This window comes from Neofelis nebulosa, chromosome 13 (assembly GCF_028018385.1).
Source record: "Neofelis nebulosa isolate mNeoNeb1 chromosome 13, mNeoNeb1.pri, whole genome shotgun sequence".
NCBI classification, from domain to species: domain Eukaryota; kingdom Metazoa; phylum Chordata; class Mammalia; order Carnivora; family Felidae; genus Neofelis; species Neofelis nebulosa.
In genome coordinates, this window is record NC_080794.1 from 27705953 (window position 1) to 27726483 (window position 20531).

General features: G+C 34.5%; 1 protein-coding gene across 2 annotated transcripts in view; it reads right to left on the reverse strand.

The window, feature by feature from the left end:
- TMEM26 (transmembrane protein 26) overlaps nt 1–20531 on the reverse strand; it is a 48721-nt gene that overhangs the window by 10083 nt on the left and 18107 nt on the right. For both annotated transcript variants that reach the window (XM_058696438.1, XM_058696439.1), the window contains exons 3-4: nt 16513–16626; nt 14365–14585 (exon numbers count right to left, since the gene is read on the reverse strand). In XM_058696438.1, the coding sequence (XP_058552421.1) occupies nt 14365–14585; nt 16513–16626 (335 nt within the window). The remainder of the gene's footprint in view (nt 1–14364; nt 14586–16512; nt 16627–20531) is intronic.

Below are 20531 nucleotides of genomic sequence, written 5' to 3' on the forward strand. Positions count from 1 at the left end.
TTGTCTGCCAGACAGCAGAAAGCAATGGTGAAGCATGAGGTCTGGTGTTGGGTTGCTGGAGTTCAAACACCAGCTCCAGCCCTCACTAGAGAGATAGGATGTGGGCCTCCAATCCCAGAATATTTACTGACTACATGAACATGAACAAGTAATTTCACATCTATATGCTTTAGTTTACCTGTCTTCAATATGAAGATAACAATAATAATAACTACTGGATTTTACAGCATAATTTCATTAAGTATGTTGTTAAAATATGTTAAACATGTAAAGCTCTTAGAACAGCACTTGAAACAGACTAATTATGCAGGCATTATTTTTTTATTTTTTATTATCTTATAACCTTGAGACTTTCTCAACTTCTCTCGCCTGCCACAGTTCAGCTTATAAATGGTGATAATGATAGTATCCCCCTCATAGTCTATTATAAAGACTAACTTATCACAATTAAAACCCTTAAAACAGTACTTGGGTCACAGCAAGAGATAAATAAACATTATCTAGTAGTAGTAGCAGTAGTAGTAGTAGTAGCAGTAGCAGCAGTAGTAGCAGTAATACTAGCAGTAATAGTAGCCGTAGTAGTAGCAGTAGCAGCAGTAGCAGTAGCAGTAGCAGCAGTAGCCGTAGTAGCAGTAGTACTAGCAGTAATAGTAGCCGTAGTAGTAGTAGTAGCAGTAGTAGCAGTAGCAGTAGCAGCAGTAGCAGTAGCAGTAGCAGCAGTAGCCGTAGTAGCAGTAGTACTAGCAGTAATAGTAGCCGTAGTAGTAGTAGTAGTAGTACTAGCAGTAGTAGTAGCAGTAGCAGCAGCAGTAGTACTAGCAGTAGTAGTAGCAGTAGTATCAACAGCAGTAACAGCAATGGTAGCAGTAGTATTTTTATTATGTTGAACATATTTCTTAAACTCTGTGTTTTAATTCTATCATTTCACAAACTAGGGATAAATAATAAATAAATCCTCGCCCTATGTAAGCCAAATTCTAGCCTTACAATAATAAGCATATATCTTGCATATACAAGTATCTGAGTATACACAAAATATGGGGAAATGTGAGTGTTGAGAAACATATTAGTAAATTTATCAAAAATAACTTTGGAAAAAATGGCCAGAAAAATTTTGAAGCAGATAAATTTGTATTAAGTCAGATAGTAAAAGTTACTCAGAAAGGTTAAAAGGAAAGTAAATAAATCATTGAGCTTAAATGGCAATGACTCAAAATTTGTAAAGGAATTTTGGAGTGAATTTATCCAACATCATCTCCATTGTCTAACTGTCTCCCCTAATTGTCTCACCTCATTTTCTCATGTGTAATGTCTTCATAAATGTCAACTGAGAAGCTTGTAAGCAGACACTGAACTCTATTCACGAAGAGACAAAAGATCTTGACAAATATAATTATAGATATGAGTATCACTTCTCCACCTGGAAAGTTAGGGGGATAAAAGACTGGACTTTGGTAGATCAGTGCACCAAATCTACTGGATGAAAAGTAAAAACAGAGTCATACATTGCTAATTTGTTTAACGATTTCTTTTTGGAAGTGTAAATGTTCCTGTAGATAAGAGATCAATGGATAGAATTCACCTAGTTTTTAGAAAAGCATCCAACAAACCTCTTCAGAAAAGGAAAAAAAAAAATAAAGGAGAGAGAGAAAAATAAGGTGAGAAAATTAAGTATTAACCTAGCCCAGAAAAAATATTTTACCAAGCAAAAAGAGCTAAATGGGCAGAAAACACAGTGTAAAAATAGGAAAATTCTCCTTTGTGTGGTCAAATATAGTGAAATAACTGTAATGTTATGAGAATAGAGTTTTTTTCTTTAAAAATGATCTGTGTTCAAAAAAAGACTGTACATTAAAGATTATTTCTAAATGTGTGAATAACCAGTTAACTCTTCCTGGCAATGATATTGAAATTCAGAATTGTTAAAAATGTTGGAGGATGGCTATAGCAGAATGAAAAGGTCAGCAAAACCTCTCTACAACAAACATACATACTAGACAAATTGTCAAAAACAACCACTTCAGATCTCTGGAAATCAACCAAAGGCAAACAACAAATTGAGTAACATTTATTTATGAAAAGCTGGTGGAGCTTCCGTTAAGGTATTCTTGTCCATGGATTTTCACATCACTCCAGCTTGGATATATCAATGAAAAATTGCACTAGACAGAGTTAAACAGGCGAGGAAGACTTTATTCAACTCTGTTGAAATAAGAGAGAAATATTGAGTGCACCCGTACTGAAACAAAAGGCAAGAGAGATTTTAAGCACTGACGCGAGTTAGTGCAAAAGTACTAGAGGACATTAGAAGGGGAGATTGGTCAACATGATTAGACTATTTGTGTTTGCTAATTGGCTACTAACAAAACCGATTTCTAACTTCTAACCAAGTTAGGCTTCTAACACCCCAAAGAGACCAAGAGATAGGGGTGCTATCTTTTTTGATGATCACATTTCGAAGGGACATCTTCTACATCCATTACAAAGATATTCCTGGATACTAAAACATGAAAGAGGCTAGGAGAAGACTTAATCTCAAAGGAGCAGAAAAAGAATTGATAATTGCAAGTTTTCTAAAGTAAATGCTATAAGGAAAGGAAGGCCAGAAGTATATACTCAACAACAGACCTTTTTAAAGTTTAGTCAAAAGGAGGGGAATGTCAATGGTGTCTTGGTCACTCAGAATAGTAGTTTTACCAGAGAGGTCTTGACAATGAAAACCAGAGGTCCCTCATGGTCACATTGTGCTGACTTGGCTTGGAGTGATTTGTGAAATCTTATGCTTAGAGGTGTGGTCAGTAAGAGTAATGGACTTAGTTGGAAATGAATGAGAAAACCTACAGCCTTGCTACTCTGAGGTTGCAATCTCAGTTGGGGTGACTGGCAGACTAACTTGAATTTTAATGGAGAAATTTTGAAAATAAGAGCCTTAGAAGGGCTAGATAAGGTCTCTGTGTATGCCAGACATGTGCCAGGAAGATCCAAGAAAACCCAGGGGAATTAAAAGCTGAATATATATGAAAACTTTCTGAATTTAAATGTGCTATCCAACACACATACATATCCATTGGCAGAGGGTGGAGGTCATAATGGCTTGAAAGTGTTTGATCACAAATCCTGTCCAAATCATTGGCTGATTAGAGTAGGTATAACCCTAATAAGCCATGCTAAAGACACATAAATAGAAGAAGGAGTTAAAAAAGAAAAAGGAGCAGAGACATCAGTGGCTACAATCCAATGGAAGAGAGATTCCTTAGATTAAGTTCAGGCAATTTATTCAGACAACAAAAAAATAAGAAGAAGCCTGAGTAAAAAGGGAAGAGTCGGGATAAGATTTGGTACAAAATATAATTTAAAATGTCCAGTCGCCACCAAAAATGTAAAACATGCAAAGAAACAGTAATGTGTAACCTATACTCAGGAAAAAAAAATCAGTAGAAATTGGGGTCTAGAAGGGTGCCTGGGTGGCTCAGTCTGTTAAGCATGCAGCTCTTGATTTGTCTCAGGTCATGATCTCACTGTTTATGGGATTGAGTCCCGTGTCAGGCTCTGTGCTAACAACACAGAGCCTGCTTGGGATTCTCTCTCCCTCTCTCCCCACCCCCACTCTTTCACCCTGAAAATAAGTAAATGAACATCAAAAAAAAAAAAAGAAATTGGGGTCTAGGTGTTGGAATTAGCAGACAAAGGCACCAAAGTAACTATTATAAATATGTTCAAAGAATAAAATAAAACTATGTTCCATGAATTAAAGAAAGTGTGATGACAGTGATTCAACAGATAAATAAAGGAGTATAAGCTGTAAAAAGAATTAAATAGAAATTCTACAGTTCAAACTAGGGGGCCCAAAATGAAAAATTCACTAGGTGAACTATATAATTTGACTGTACATATAGATTTAAGATGATGAAAGAAAGAACCAGTGATGTGGAAGATAAATCAATGAAAATTATCCAATTTGAAAAAAAGAGAGTAAAACAGATGGGAAAAAATAACAGTCTCAGAAACCTATGGACCACACTTAAACATACTTATTTGTGATAGGAGTCTCAGAAGGAGGAAGAGAGAATGAAACAGAAAACATGTTTGAAAAGATGATGGCTGAAAGTTCTTAAATTTGAAGAAAAAAAATTAATTTACAGATCCAAAATAAAAAATGTTGTAGTAATAAAGACAAACAGAACCATACCTACATACATCACAGTAAAATGAATGAAAGTCAAAGAGAAAGAGAAAATCTTGAAAACAGCAAGTTGTACTGGGTAACAACAAAGCAATGGTTAACATCTCATCAGAAATAATGAAGAAACAGTGGAATGATATATTTAAAATGCTGACGGGCACCTGGGTGACTCTTTGGGTTAAGTGCCCAACTTCAGCTCAGGTCATGATCTTGCAGTTTATGAGTTTGAGTCGTGCATTGGGCCTTCTGCCGTTAGTGCAGAGCCTGCTTCAGAACCTCTGTCTTCCTCTCTCTCTTCCCCTCCCCACTCATTCTCTCTCTCACTCTCAAAAATAAACATTAAAAATTTTAAATAAATACATAAATAAATAAAATGCTGAAGTAAAAATTTACAACCATGAATTCTCTATACAACAAAACTATTTTTGAAACATGAAGACAAAATAAACACATTTCTGGACAAAGATTGGGAGAATTTGTTGGTAGCAGATTTGCCTTAGAAGAAACAATAAAGGAAGTCTTTCAGGTTGAAAGGAAATGATACCAGACAGTAACTCACATCCACAAGAAGGAATAAAGAGCATCTTCAAATTGTAGGCAAATACAAGAGAACACATAAATGTGTGGTTATCTTTTCTTCTAATTTCTTTAAAAAAATTAAAGTCTATAAAATAATAATTATAAAACAGTATTATTTGGTTTATAACATACAAAGATGTAATATATAATACAATAATAGTAAAAAATAGGGGGAATAAATGGAGCTGTTGACTTATAGTAGAATGTGAAGATTTAAAACGTATATTGTAATCTCTAAAGTAACCAGTAAGAATACAAAAAATCAATTAAAATTGTTTATTAAAAATTTTTAGCTAGTAAGTGAGTAACATAGGAATAAACACAGGAATAAAAAAGACCTAGGAAAGAAAAAACAAATAGCAAAATGGCAGACAAAAATCAACCAAATCAATCATTACATTGCATATGAATGGAATAAACACACTGTAATAAGTTGAATGATGTCTACCCAAATTTCATGTATACAAACTTCAGAATGTAATCTTATTTGGAAATAGTCTTTGCAGATGTAATCAAGTCAAGATGAGGTCATATTAAATTAATGTGAGTCTTAACCCAATGACTGGTGTCCATGTAAAGAGGGGAATATGTGGAAACACTGAAAGAAACACTGGGGAGAATGCCATGTGAAGACAGAGGCAGAGATTGGAGTGATTATGTCTACAAGCCAAGGGACACCAAGAATTGCCAGCAACCACCAGAATCCAGGAAAGAGGCACCAAAAAGATCCTCCTTCAGAGCCTCCAGTAGAAACCAACCTTGCCAACAGTTTGATTTGGACTTTCAGCCTTGAGGACTGTAAGAAAATAAATTCTGTTGTTTTAAGACTTTCAGTTAGTGGTATTTTGTTATGGCAGCCCTGGGAAACTAATATACACTCCAATTAAAAGACAAAGAATGGGACGCCTAGGTGGCTCAGTCGGTTAGGTGTCTGATTTCGCTCAGATCATGATCTCGTCGTTCATTGGTTGAGCCCTATGTGGGGCTCTGTGCTGACAGCTTTGGAGTCTGCTTCTGATTCTGTGTCTCCCTCTCTCTCTATCCCTCCCCAGCTTGTGCTCTCTCACTCTCTCACTCTCAAAAATAAATAAACTTTAAAAAAAAGACAAAGATTGACTGGGACAAAAGATGCAAATACAATTATATTTAGTCTATAAGGGACACCGTGTAGATATAAAGATAAAAAGAGTTTGAAAGTACAAGGATGGGAAAAGACATCCCATATCGTAAGAGATGATATGAAAAAGTATTGAAAAAGGAAATAGACAATTCAGTAGAGCTGAGGATTTCAATGTCCCATTCTCAATCATTTATAGAACAACTAGACAGAAAATCAGTAAGGATATAGAAGAATTAAATAACCTAATAACCAACTTGACACAACTGACATTTACAGAAAACTCAAGCAAACAACCTGTAAATATACATTGGTTTCAAATACATATAGCACGTTCTCCAGGATAAGCTATATGCTAGGCCATAAAATAAGCCTCAATCAATTTAAAGGATCAAAATAATTTAAAGACTACAACAGAATTAATAGAAAACAACAGAAGGAAATTTGGGCAATCTCCATATGGAAATTAAATAGCTTACATTCTAAATAATCCATAGGTTAAATGATAAATTGCAGGAGATATTGGAAAATATTTTGAACCATATTAAATAAAAAGATAAGATATCAAAGTTTATGGGATACACATAAAGCAGTGGTTAGAGGGAATTCTGTAGCTTTGAATGTCATGTTAGAAAAGCAAAAAGATCTCAAATCAATAATATAAGCTTCCATCTTAAGAAACTAGAAAAAAAAAGCAAATTAAATCCAAAGCAAGCAGAAGGAAGGGAAAATTAAACATCACAGCACAAATCAATGAAATGGAGAACAAAATAACAATAGAGAAAAATCAATGAAGCCAAAAGTTGGTTATTTTAGAACATGAACAAAATTGATAAATATGACTGAGTAAAAACACAGAAAACACAAATGACCGATTCAGAATGTAAAAGGGGGCATAATAAGTGACCCTATAGAAATGGACACAAGTATAAGAAAATCATTTTATGGACAACTTTATATAAAAGACTACATAATTTATTTAAATGGGAAAATTCCTAGAAAGAAAAAAATGCAATCAAAACTAACTCAGGAATAAATAGAATAACTGAAGAGGCTTATAAATAATTATGTTGAATTAGCAATAAAATATCTTCCCAATAGAAAAACCTAGGCCCAGATGGCTTCATAGATAAACTCTTTAAAATATTTAAAGAAAAATTAACACCAATCCTTTATAAAATCTTTCAGAAAATAAAGAAAGAAGGGATGCTTCCTGAGGTATTCACTGAGTGCAGTATTATCCTAATACTAAAGCAAGAAAAATATATCATTAGAAAATATTACTATAGATCAATATGCTCATGGGCATAGTTGTAAAAATTATTAACAAAATGTTAGCAAACAAATAACAGCAATACTTAGAAACCATTATATACTATAATCAAGTGAGACTTATCTTGACTCAGGACGTCAAGGTTGTTTTATCTTCTGAAAACTAGTTAATGTAATATACCACATTTATAGAATGCAAAACACCATTACATAATATTCTTAATAAAAATAGAAAAATCAATAAACAAAACTCAATGTCCATAAGAAAGAAAGAAAAAAAAAAGCAAGCAAGCAAGCAAGAAACTCTCAATACCCTAGATATAAATAGGAATTCCCTCCAACTGATCAAGGGCATCTATAAAGTGTATCTGTGAAAAACCTATACCTAACAACATCCTTAATAGTGAAAGACAGAATGCTTATCCTTTGTGATTGAAATGCCTACTCTTATACTTCTATTCAACATTGTACTAGAAATTCTAGCCACTGCAATAAAGCAAGAAAAAGAAATTAATGTCATGCAGATTAGAAAGAATGAAAACTATCTTAATTACAAATGGCATTAACTTACATGTAGAAAATCCTAAGGAATTTACAAAACTAATAAACAAGTTCAGCATGGTTGCTGGGTACAAGATCATAATAAAAAAAGTCAATTGTATTTTTATGTAGTAGCAATATTACATATTAAGAAATTAAGAAATTAAAAAAAATTAAGAAATTAATAATTTTGTCAAAAAGAATAAAATACTTAAGAATAAGCTTAAGGAAAAGCATAATAAGACCCATATATCGAAAACTTCAAAACATTGATAAGAAAAGTTAAGGAACATCTAAGTAAATGATGAGATGATTCATGTTTACATATTAAAAGACTTAATATTAAGATGTCCTTTCTTCACAAATTGATGCTTAGATTTAATACAATCCTTACCAAGACTGCAGCAGGATTACTTTATAAAATTTGACAAACTGATCATCAAACTTAAATGGAAATACAGAGGACCTAGAATACCCAAAAACTTTTTATAAAAGGACAATGTTAGAAGACTTATAGCATCAAGTTTCAAACTTATCATAAAATTCCAGTATCACAATAGTATGTTATTGGCATAAGGATAGATAATATAGAGCAATAGAACACAATAGAAAATATAAGAAAACTCTTACAGATGTGGTCAGTTGATTTTTGACAAAGATATCAAGGCAATTTAGTAGGGAAAGACTTTTCCACAAATGGTGCTGACATAATTGGTCTCAGCTAGGACAAAATAATGTTCTGGTACAATGCCAAAAAACAACAACAAAAAAAGACAGAACACAAACTTAGATTCTTATATTACACCACAAAAAAGTTAAGTCAGATTATTATACATGGAAATAGTTCCAGTTTTGATGAGGAAAATATTTCCTAGATATGGCACCCAAAGCACTACTTAAAATAAAAAAATTGATATGATACATTATCAAAATTTTTAAAAATAGTCTTTGAATGACAAAAAATGAAAAGAAAGCTGTATACTTGCGGGGAGGGGGGGAAATTACATTTATGTACCTAAAGAAGAACTTGTGTCCAAATATAAATAATATAAAGAACTCTTACAAATCAACAATAAAAAATCAATTGAACAAAAAATGGATGAAAATTTGAACAGACACTTCACTGAAGGAAAATATAGGATTAGCTAATTAGCACATAGACAGATGCTCAACATGTTTAGTCATTAGGGAAACAGAAATTAAAACTATAATATGGGGGCATCTGGGTGGGTCAGTCTGTTAACCCTCTGAATCTTGATTTCAGCTCAGGTCACAATCTCATGGTATGTGAGATGGCGCCCTCCATGCTGTCAGTGTGGAGCCTGCTTGGGGTTCTCTCTCTCCCTTTCTCTCTGCCCTGCCCCTGCTCTCTAAATAAATAAATAAATAAATAAATAAATAAATAAATAAATAAATTTTAGAAACCTACAACATGTTGTATGGAACCACAAAAGACCCTAAATAGCCAAAGTAATGTTGAAAAAGAAAATCAAAGCTGGAGGCATCACAATCCTGGACTTTAGCCTGTACTCCAGTACAGACTGTAATCATAAAGACAGTATGGTATTGGCACAAAAACAGACACATAGAATAGTGGAGTAGAATAGAGAACAAGAAATGGACCCACAAAGGTATGACCAACTAATCTTCAACAAAGCAGGAAAGAGTATACAATGAAAAAAAAAAAAAAAACAGTCTCTAGCAAATGGTGCCAGGAGAACTGGACAGCAACATGCAGAAGAATGAAACTGGACCACTTTATTAGACCATACACAAAAATAAATTCAAAATGGATGAAAGGCCTAAATGTGAGACAGGAAAGCATCAAAATCCTAGAAGAGAAAACAGGCAACAACCTCTTTTACCTCAGGCATAGCAAATTCTTACTTGACACGTCTCTGAAGGCAAGAGAAACAAAATTAAAAATTAACTATTGGGACCTCATCAAGATAAGAAGCTTCTGCACAGCAAAAGAAACAATCAACAAAACTAAAAGACAACCAATGGAATGGAAGAAGATATTTGCAAATAACATATTGGGTAGAGGGTTAGTATCCAAAATCTATAAAGCACTTACGAAACTCAACACCCAAAAAACCAATAATCCAATGAAGAAATGAGCAAAAGGCATGAATAGACACTTTCCAAAGAAGACATCCAGATGCTCAACATTGGCTCATCATTGGGGAAATACAAATCAAAACTACATTGAGATACCACCTCACACTGGCCAGAGTGGCTAAAATTACCAATTCAGGAAAGAACAGATGTTGGTGAGGATGGAGAAAGGGGAACTCTTTTGCACTGTTGGTGGGAATGCAAACTGGTGCAGCCACTCTGGAAAACAGTATGGAAGTTCCTGAAAAAATTAAAGATACAACTGCCCTTCAACCCAGCAATAGCACTACTAGGAATTTATCCAAAGAATATAGGAGTGCTGATTCATGGGAGAACATGTACCTGAATATTTATAGCAGCACTATCAACAATAGCAAAATTATGGGAAGAGCCCAAATGTCCATCAACTGGTGAACAGATAAATAATAAGTGGGATATTTATAAAATGCAATACTACTTGGCAATGAAAAAGAATGAAATCTTGCCATTTGCAATGACATGGATGGAACTGGAGGGTATTATCCTAAGTGAAATAAGTCAGTTAGAGAAAGACAGATATCATATGTTTTCACTCATATGTGGAAGTTGAGAAACTTAGCAGAGCACTGTGGGGGAAGGAAAAAAATAGTTACAAACAGAGAGGGAGGCAAACCATAAGAGACCTTTAAATACAGACAACAAACTGAGGATGGAAGGGGTGAAGAAAATGGGTGTTGGGCATTGAGGAAGGCACTTGTTGGGATGAGCACTGGGTGCTTCATGTAAGTGATGAATCATGGAAATCTACTCCCAAAGCCAAGAGCACACTGTATACACTGCATGTTAGCTAACTTGACAATAAATTATATTTAAAAACGAAACTAAAAAGTAAATAAATAAAACCCTGTAATATGATACCACAAGAACATAACAGAATGTTTATAATCAAAATACTGAAAAAATGGTGAAAATGAGAAGAAATGGAATAGAAAAATATACAGCGACTTTAGAAAACAGTTTGGTAGTTTCTTAAACAATTAAACATGTACTTAACATAAACCCAGTCATTCTACTCCTAGGTATATACCCAAGAGAAATAAAAAAAGATCTATACAAAGGACTTTAGTGTATGTTCATAGCCATCTCATTCTTAATAGCAAGATAATAGCAGTACACACATATATCAACTATTAAATGAATAAATAAAATGTGGTATATGCATGGAATACTATTTAGCAATTAAAAAGCAGGTAACTACCAATACATGAAACAGTGTGAATGAACCCTAGAAACATTCTAGGTGAAAAAGCTACACACAAAACACTACATATTTTATGATATCTTTTACATGAAATTTTTAGAAAAGGACACTGTGCAGAAAGAAAGCATATCAGAGTTGCCTAGGGTTCGCTGTAGGAATGAGTGAGAATTGACTCCAAACAGCTATAAGGAATCTAGATTCTGATTATGGTTACACATTAATAAATTTACTAAATATCGAACCACAGAATTAGAATAGTTGAATTTTATGGTGTGTAAAGTTAAGCTCTTAAGAAAAATTTGCAGCATCTCACAAGTCCATGTAAATTCATAACTATTAGGCAAATTAACTTAAAGTGAGCATACAGAAATAAATTGATTTAAGTTTAAAAAATTGAATTTGAGATATTTAGCCAGGATGCAGGAAAAAGAGCTAGATATCATCGTGGTGTACACATTATTGAAGGTTCTCCTAAATCTGTCAGCCCAAATTATGGAATTAAATAAAAATAGAAAATAAAATGTTATAAAAATAGGTAATGCTAAGTGGGTTATAATGAAGTAGCCTCCTTTACCATTGCACGTGAACATCTTTCACAAACACATTAAATTTATTTTTCATGATTGTCTTTTTTAAGGTCAAAGGGGAAGGCTATACCCCAGTGGGAGGGGTTTAAGTCTCTCCTCTGAAGAGATAGACATTTGCAGTGTCTACCCTTGCAGTACAGAAGATACTGGTGACAAAATCAAAACTCAGAAGGTGGGTTTTAAGAGGGAGAAAAAATTCTAAATTCTTTCTGAGTCTGAGTAGTGATGGAGTCGTGTGGGAGGAGACTACAGAAGGTCACTGACACCATGTAGTTATATCAAAAATAAAACGAGAGGAGCTTGGATGGTTCAGTCGGTTAAGCATCCAACTCTTGATTGCGGCTCAGGTCATGATCTCACAGTTTATGGGATGGAGCCCAGGGCAGAGCCTGCTTAGAATTCTCTCCCTCCCTCTCTCTCTGCCCTTCTCTTGTTCATGTACTCTCTCTCTCTCCCTTTCAAAATAAATAAACATTTTAAAAAGTAAATAAATAAAAACTTCAGTCTGAAACCATGAAACCTAAAAGAAATTTTAAAACAGGGGTGCCTGGGTGGTTCAGTCCATTGTGTCTGACTTCGGCTCAGGTCATGATCCTGTGATCTGTGAGTTGAAGCCCCATGTCGGGCTCTGTGCTGACAGCTCAGAGCCTGGAGCCTGCTTCAGATTCTGTGTCTCTCTCTCTCTCTCTGCCCCTCCCCTGCTCATGCTCTGTCTCTCTGTCAAAAATAAATAAACATTAAAAAAATTAAAAATTTAAAACAATAACCAGGGCATACTTTATTTGATCCCTTCTCATGACATAATACAAGTTTAAAATAAGAAAAAAAAAAGGTTTTTAAAATGTTCACATTAATTTGTAGGTGGCAGGAGAATTTGCTGAATTGAAATTACCTGGATTGGGATACGACTGTGTGTCCAGAATTTCTCTCACTACTTACTCACCATTTGCTCTTCAGTATCCACCTAGCACATTGCCTGGTACACACTAGATAATCTACAGTTGATGAATGAATGAGTACCTCATGACTTTCAAAGTTTTTTGGGGGAATTAAGATTTTAATGACTAATCTATTGAGTATTTAACATCTATTGGCAAACACTGATCTGTTAAATGCACCTTGGTGTCATTTCTGGATGGACCTAATAAACAGACCATTAAGATAGCCGAGTTAGTCATTTCTTATGTTTTTATTTTATTTAAAAAATATTTATTTCTTTATTTTGAGAGAGAGAGCACACATGCAAGCAGAAGAGGGACAGAGAGAGTGGGAGAGAGAGAACCCCAAGCAGGCTCCAGACTGATAGCGTGGAGCCAGATGCAGGGCTTGGTCTCACAAACCCATGAGATCATGACTTGAGCCAAAATAAGATTCAGACACTTAACTGACTGAGCCACCCAGGTGCCCATTTCTCGCATTTTTATTATCAGCCCTACAAAACATATTCCTCCTGAATACTCCATTTCCTACCCTATATCCCTCCCATCTCCCTAGATATTTAGCATGTATGTGTTTATTTCTATACAGTTTGGCTAGTCATATTTGTATTTTTATGGCCCTGTCACTGTGCCTATATAGTTACTTATTGTTTTTATGTGCTTGGTCATGATTTTTTCATGTTTTTCTTGTAATCCCATTGTGTCATAGGTGTCCTAAAGTATCTGAAAATTTGTTATACAATGTAAAGCACTGGCTAAATGTAAGGTATTAAAGATACAAAACTGAAATCAACATTTTGAGGACAATGGATCAATTTAAATTGAATTCTTGTTAAAATTCTATGTGTACTTAATAAAGTATAAGAAAAATCAGTACAAATGGAATAGGAAATGATTATATACAGGTAACCTATGGTTACAGATATACTTTGTGCTATAATTGGGATATTAAGTTTACTCAGTAAGTTAGTGCATTTTGCTCAGCTTTATGTTTCATTATTTGAGAAACACAGCATAAAGTAAAGTGTAGCATTAAAAGCCAGCTTCATTGCAATTTATTTTTATAGCACAGTGCAAAACAACCCAAGCTGAAAGTACATACAGGCACTCAGACTTAAATCCCTAAAGGTAAGAAAGTAGTTCCATAAACAGATGTGATCATGGATTCTGAGTTTATTTGCTTGTGGCAAAAATAAAAGTACCAACTCAATAAGTTTTAATTTATAGGCATCTCCACCAGAAAGCCTTTCGGCACTTTGAACAAAACTGACTAAAAATAAAATTTAGTAAAAAAAAAAAAAACCAAAAAAAGAAAAAAACCCAACCTAATCTGCCCCATTCTCCACTCACACAAGGGAATATAAATTCTCACCTGGGTAGAGGAGAGATTTCCTTATGTCTTTTCTAGGTGATTTCCTGGAACGGTAGCTATGCTCTGCTCTAGAAGAGAATTTTATGATTGGGGGCATTCCTGGACATTTGAGAATATGAGAGAGGAGCTATGGATGGTGACTCTACCTCTAGGTTTTCTGATCACCACAGCCCCATAGGTTAGCTATGGTCATGCAGCCATGTAGAGCCTTTCTGTTCTCACCCAAAGGAAATATTATTTGCCCATTTTCCTTAGCAGGAAGTTCACGTATATATAAACTGGGCTCGTACCTAAACCTGAACATCAGGAAATTCTATGATTGTATCACCGGTCATATGATAGACTGGAAATCCTTATATTTCTTCTGTAAATAAAAGAATAGACACGTATGAGGGCCTGACCTTGCAGGCCTACTTACCTCACATTTTGTTCCTCCAGGGTCTCACTTGTGAATTCCAGTATGTCAGCAGCTGTTCCCACAAACATAAGGAGAAGTTGAGAGAGTTGGTCCCTAGTGATCCCGCCTCCAATGGGTAGAAGCCATCTTCCAATTATGAGCATTAGCAAGAATGTCTGATGGAGTCCCAAAGTCCAAACTTTTTCACATACTGTAGATAAGTTATTCACAAAAACTTTGGCCTGTGTAACAGAAATGTCATACAGAGAGAAGGACCATGAGCTGCCACCTCGGAAAGTGATGCCATCTTCACCATGGCTTTCAATCCACAGTTTTTGTGGAAGGTCATTTTCATAAAAATGATTCTTCACCTACTAAAGAAAATAAAGCTCCTTTCAACTGAAGACTCTGGAGAAAAAAAGCTAAGATGGTTCTTAAAATGGGGCAGCCTTATAAGAAGTAATTTAAACCTCACACTTGCTAGTAGGATTGTAGCATTTGGGATTTAAAGAGCCAATCTGATGACGTTTTAAAGATCACTTCTCATTTTACTTTCTCTGTAACAAAGTATGACACAACACATAGCAAAACTTTTTAAATACCATCTTAAAATCACAAAAAAAATCCTTGTATTTTTCTTTCAGAGATTTCAAGTCTGAATTTAGTAATCTGGGAATATTTTAACATGGTACAAATCCCTTGTTTTTTATTGCTCTAAAACACTGCTACATCAAATGAGAGAATGTATAATAATGTTTATTAATTACGTAAATGTAAAGAAAGAGATTAACTATAGTTACTATTTTTATTTTGAACATTTAACATAATTGAAAAATCTATAAGCTAGCAACCAAATTTCATTCTGCCTTTAATCTTGGACTCTCAGAAAAATTTACACCCCTTTCTTGTTTTCTGAATGATATCTCTTGCCCGTTTAACTTCTAAATCAGTTTTAAAATATATTACTGGCCTTCAGAGGCTATAATCTTTTAAAGACTACAGGAATGTTGGTCTCCAGTGGATTGGATAGTTGATTCTGATTTATACAAGTAACTTGACTATGTTTGTGCAAATCTATTTACTCCTCTCAATTACTTACTGATGTACAGGTAAAGGCAGGATAAGACAAGGCAGGATGCTAACCTGATTGAAGCCACACATGAAGATCAGTGATCTTGCCTTTACACACTATTTCATATTTCTTCTATGAGACTTCATATACATCTTACTCAATTCTTTTTTTTTATGTTTATTTATTTTTGAGAGAGAGAGAGAGAGAGAGACAGAGTGTGAGTGGGAGAGGGGCAGAGAGAGAGGGAGACACAGAATCTGAAGCACGCTCCAGGCTATGAGCTGGCAGCACAGAGCCTGACGCAGGGCTTGAACTCATGAACCGCGAGATCATGACCTGAGCCAAAGTCAGACACTTAACCGACTGAGCCACCCAAGTGCCCCATACATCCTACTTAATTCTTATAGGAAGCATACTAGTGGGGTAGATATTAATACTTTCAACTGTCAGATGAAAAACTGAGACACAGAGAGATTAAATGATTTTTTCAAAGTGATGCCAGTCAGCTGTGACGGGAGCTTGATTTAGAATCCATGAATTAGACTGAATTAAATCTCTTAGAATCAATAATCTATCTTATTGTTGAAACCATGGCTCATTGGTACTGGCCTGGGCCTCGAGTCTCTCCCATATATCATTTCCTAATAGGCCATGGTTAGTTTGACAAATATCAGGCATGTGAAGAACAAAGAAGTAATTCTATTTTGGCTGAAAATCTTCCCTATTTTATTAATGTAAACTCCTAAAATATGTACAGGACAGATCCCAATCTTTTAACTATATCATTCCTTTACCAAAAATATGTACCTCCCTTTGTGCATACATTGTCTGACCTAAGTGTTATAGGTTACTTAATGCTGCAAGTTAAATATACCTATTAATATACAGGTATATTAGATATATATGACTATTATGCATGTTAAATGTGTTTAATAAATATAAAAATACAATTGTTTTGCAAAATCCTGAGCAAACGATTAAATGATTGGCAAATTTCCTTAGGAAAGAATGAGCTGCAAGGTGTAGAGCATGTTATTCTCACCGAATGAAAAGGTGATTTGCCAGATCCTTTAAAATACAGTGGAAAAAGCTCTCACCGTCTTAATGAGATCATCTGCTCCATTGGCTTGTTCACTTGACATCAAAGTTTGATTGAAGTTTTCTTTGCTGCTGGTATTTTGTGACATCCCTTCAGATTGGCTACTGCAATGCTAAGAATTTTGTAAAAAGGCAATATGTAAAAAAAAAAAAAAAAAACCACAATAGGTAGAGTTCCAAGTGGCTTCAATTATCTAAGCAATTATGAGTAGATATGTGGAGTTTACACAGCATGCATAAACATTTCCAAAAATCAGATTATAGTCTTGAGATAGAAAACCACTTTTCAATTAATATGAGAACAGACTCAACTATACATGTTTTATTTTCCCACAAGTCTATGAGGATGTAGAAGCTCCAAGTTCATTGTGCAGAGCTGTAGAATGTTTTAAGTTTTAATTTTAATTCCAATTAATATATATACAGTGTTATATTAGTTTCAGGTGTACAATATAGTGATTTAACAATTTCATACATCACCCAGTGCTCATCTCAAGTGCACTCCTTAATCCTGATCACCTATTTAACTCACCCCCACCCCCACCCCAGCTCCTCTCTGATAACCATCAGTTTGTTCTCTATAATTGTCCAGTTTTTTTGTTTGTTTGTTTTGTCTCTCTTCCCCCCCCCCTTGATCATTTGTTTTTTTCTTATATTCCACATATGAGTGAAATTATATGGTATTTGTCTTTCTCTGACTGGCTTATTTCACTTAGCATTATACTCTCTAGCTTTATCCATGTCATTGCAAATGGCAAGATTTCAGTCTTTTATATGGCTGAATAATATTCCGTTGAATATATATACCACCTCTTCTTTATCCATTCATTTATCGATGAACACTTGGGCTGCTTCCATAATTGGGCTATTATAAATATGCTGCCATAAAAATAGGGATGAATATATCCCTTTGAATTAGTGTTTTTGTATTAATAGGGTAAATACCTCATAGTACAATTGCTGGATCCTAAGGTAGTTCTAGCTTTAACTTTCTGAGGAACCTTCATACTGTTTTCCACATTGGCTGCACCAGTTTGCAGACCCACCAACAGTGCACAAGGGTTCGTTTTTCTCCACATCCTTGCCAGCACTGTTCTTTCTTGTGTTGTTGATTTTAGCCATTCTGACACGTGTGAGGTGATATCTCATTATAGCTCTGATTTGCTTTTCCCTGATGATAAGTGGTGATGTGCATCTTTTCATGTGTCTTTTGGCCATCTGTATGTCTTCTTTGGAGAAATATCTGTTCATGACTTCTGCCCATTTTTAATTGGATTATTTAGTTTTTGGGTGTTGAGTTTTAGAAGTTTATATATATATATTGGATACTAACCCCTTCTCAGATATGTCATTTCCAAACATCTTCTCCCATTCAATAGGTTGCCTTTTAGTTTTGTTGTTTCCTTCACTGTGCTGAGCTTTTTATTTTGATGTAGTCCCAGTAGTTTATTTTTGCTTTTGTTTCCCTTGCCTCAGGAGACAAATCCCAGAAAAAAATTGCTACAGCCAATGTCAAAGATGTTAGTGCCTGTGTCCTCTTCCAGGATTTTTATGGTTTCAGGTGTCACATTTAGGTCTTTAATCCATTTTGAATTTATTTTTGTGTGTGGTGTAAGAAAGTGATCCAAGTTCATTTTTCTGCATGTTGCTGTCCAGTTTTCCCAACACCATTTGTTGAAGAGACAGTCTTTTTCCCATTGAATATTCTTTCTTGCTTTGCCAAAGATTAGTTGACCATATAGTTGTGGGTTCTTTTCTGGGCTTTCTATTCTGTTCTACTGATCTACGTGTCTGTTTTTGTGCCAGTACCATGCTGTCTTGATCACTACAACTTTGTAATGCAACTTGAACTCTGGAATTGTGATGCCTCCAGCTTTGCTTTTCTTTTTTTAAGATTGCTTTGGCTATTTGAGGTCTTAGGTGGATACAGACAAATTTTAGGATTGTTTGTTCTAGTTCTGTGAAAACTGCTGTTGGTATTTGAGAGCTGTACAATTTATGGAGTCATAGTTGGGTTTCCTTTCTTGAATCCTGGAACAATTGCAAAACAAATCAACAACCAACGACAGCATTAAAACATGTATGATCTTGGCCAAAGTGTTGATTCTAAGAGTTTATTTCTTGTCCAGAAGGCTCTTTATCTAAAATACCATTTGCTTAGGTCAGTAATCCAATTACATTCAATCTTGCCTGTTAAACACTGTAACAATCAAAAGAATTATCATGTTCACCCATCAAAATATACATTTTAGTGGCAGTTTGAAAGTCAACTTAGGTTTACGAAAAATTTGACAAAGACCTAAACTAAATGTTTTCCCCCTCTCACTCTTTCATTTTGTGTGTAAATTTCTGCAGGTGGACTGTGCATGATTTTTATCCAGATGCTGGGAATCTGAGGTAGAGAAAAGATTTATAAGAGAGAAAAGGGGTGGCACTTGAAAATGTAGTGGTAGCCACTGATTACTTCACACACTGTTTAAAAAAAAAAGATTGAAGATTTTGTTTTAAACACCTGCAGGGCTAACATACTTTTGAAACATACACAAACAGATGCACACAGCACTGCCATTACCACCACCAGCACCACATACCCACACTCACGTATTTGGGTTTAGAGAAACTATTTTTTTCAAATGCTAACGCTGTGAGAAGTATATTTTTCTTAATTATTTTGGATACCGCATCGATCATTAAATAAACCACTTGAAAAAGTAAAAAGAAATGTCAAGAAGCTATTTTTTTCTAGTCTCTCCCAAAACAACTAGTGTTATGAGTGAAATGACAAGAATAATTAGGAAAAATGGCCATGTGCCATATCTCTAAAAGCAAAAATCCAGCTGTTTGCACACTATTTTTTTCTGTACAACTAAGGCTCCAAGAAAAGATAATGAAGATAAAAAATTCAATCTTTGAACCAAGCAACAAATCCTCATTGCATAGTAGCTTTGTGAGAATCAAATAGGCAATAGGAAACAAATTTTGACCACTTTATTTGCAGGCATGACAGCACAGTGTATATTAAAAATGGTGACCTTCATATGTTTTCTTACATCCTTATCACCAAAAATCCATAGACATATTATTTACATAAAGTAATCTGCACTGCAGTAGCAAATAGCTTTGTAGTCCATATTAAGATATTACAACCTATCTGAGTCCCATTCCATCCTTGTAATTCTACTTACTACAAAATGATGAAATTTTCCTTTAAGTGGCAACTGCATTTGGACAGCAAAAACCAACTGGTTTGATGCCTACAACCTAACGCAACTTGTATTGTTTTTATGGTAATATTATTTACATTTCGCGTTGTATAGGTGAGTCATGTAGATGTTCTGGGTACCAACAAACCACTTTTTCATGGGCTATGTCTTAAAAACTCTTACTAGTTTCAAAAATATTCCTTTGGGTCAAACCAGACTAAAACACCTTCAAGACTAGAAACTTTTCATTGCTTTAATTTTGCCACTTCGTAAATAGACTTAAGAGTTACGGTCATAGTTGTTTTCAGCTATGTAAACCTAGCCAGATTCAGAAATGAAGGCACAGAATTGATCATTTAAGATTTGGAATCTCTTCATGAAATAGGTCAAGATGTTTTACGAATGCCAAAACACAGGTTAGAACTTTTAGGATGTAGAATACATGGAAAATGTGAAAAGAAACTAATTATTCTTTCCTGTCATGAAAAAAAAGTCAGATGATTTTGATTCAAAACTCCTGTAAAACATAGAACATGTAACTGAGAAAGGCAGTGTGGGTTAACAGAGCAGGGATCAAGGCCTAGGGGCTAAGCCCCAGAATTCTTACTGATTAGCTGAGCAGGCCTTGAAAAAATTACTTAATCTTTCTGAGTCTTAGCCGTCCTCTTTTATAAAGTAGAAATATATATATATATATATATATATATATATATATATATATATTTTACATTTTTATAATTTTGGATTATATATATATATAATATATATACTATATATATACTATATAAATAGTATATATATATATATATATATAT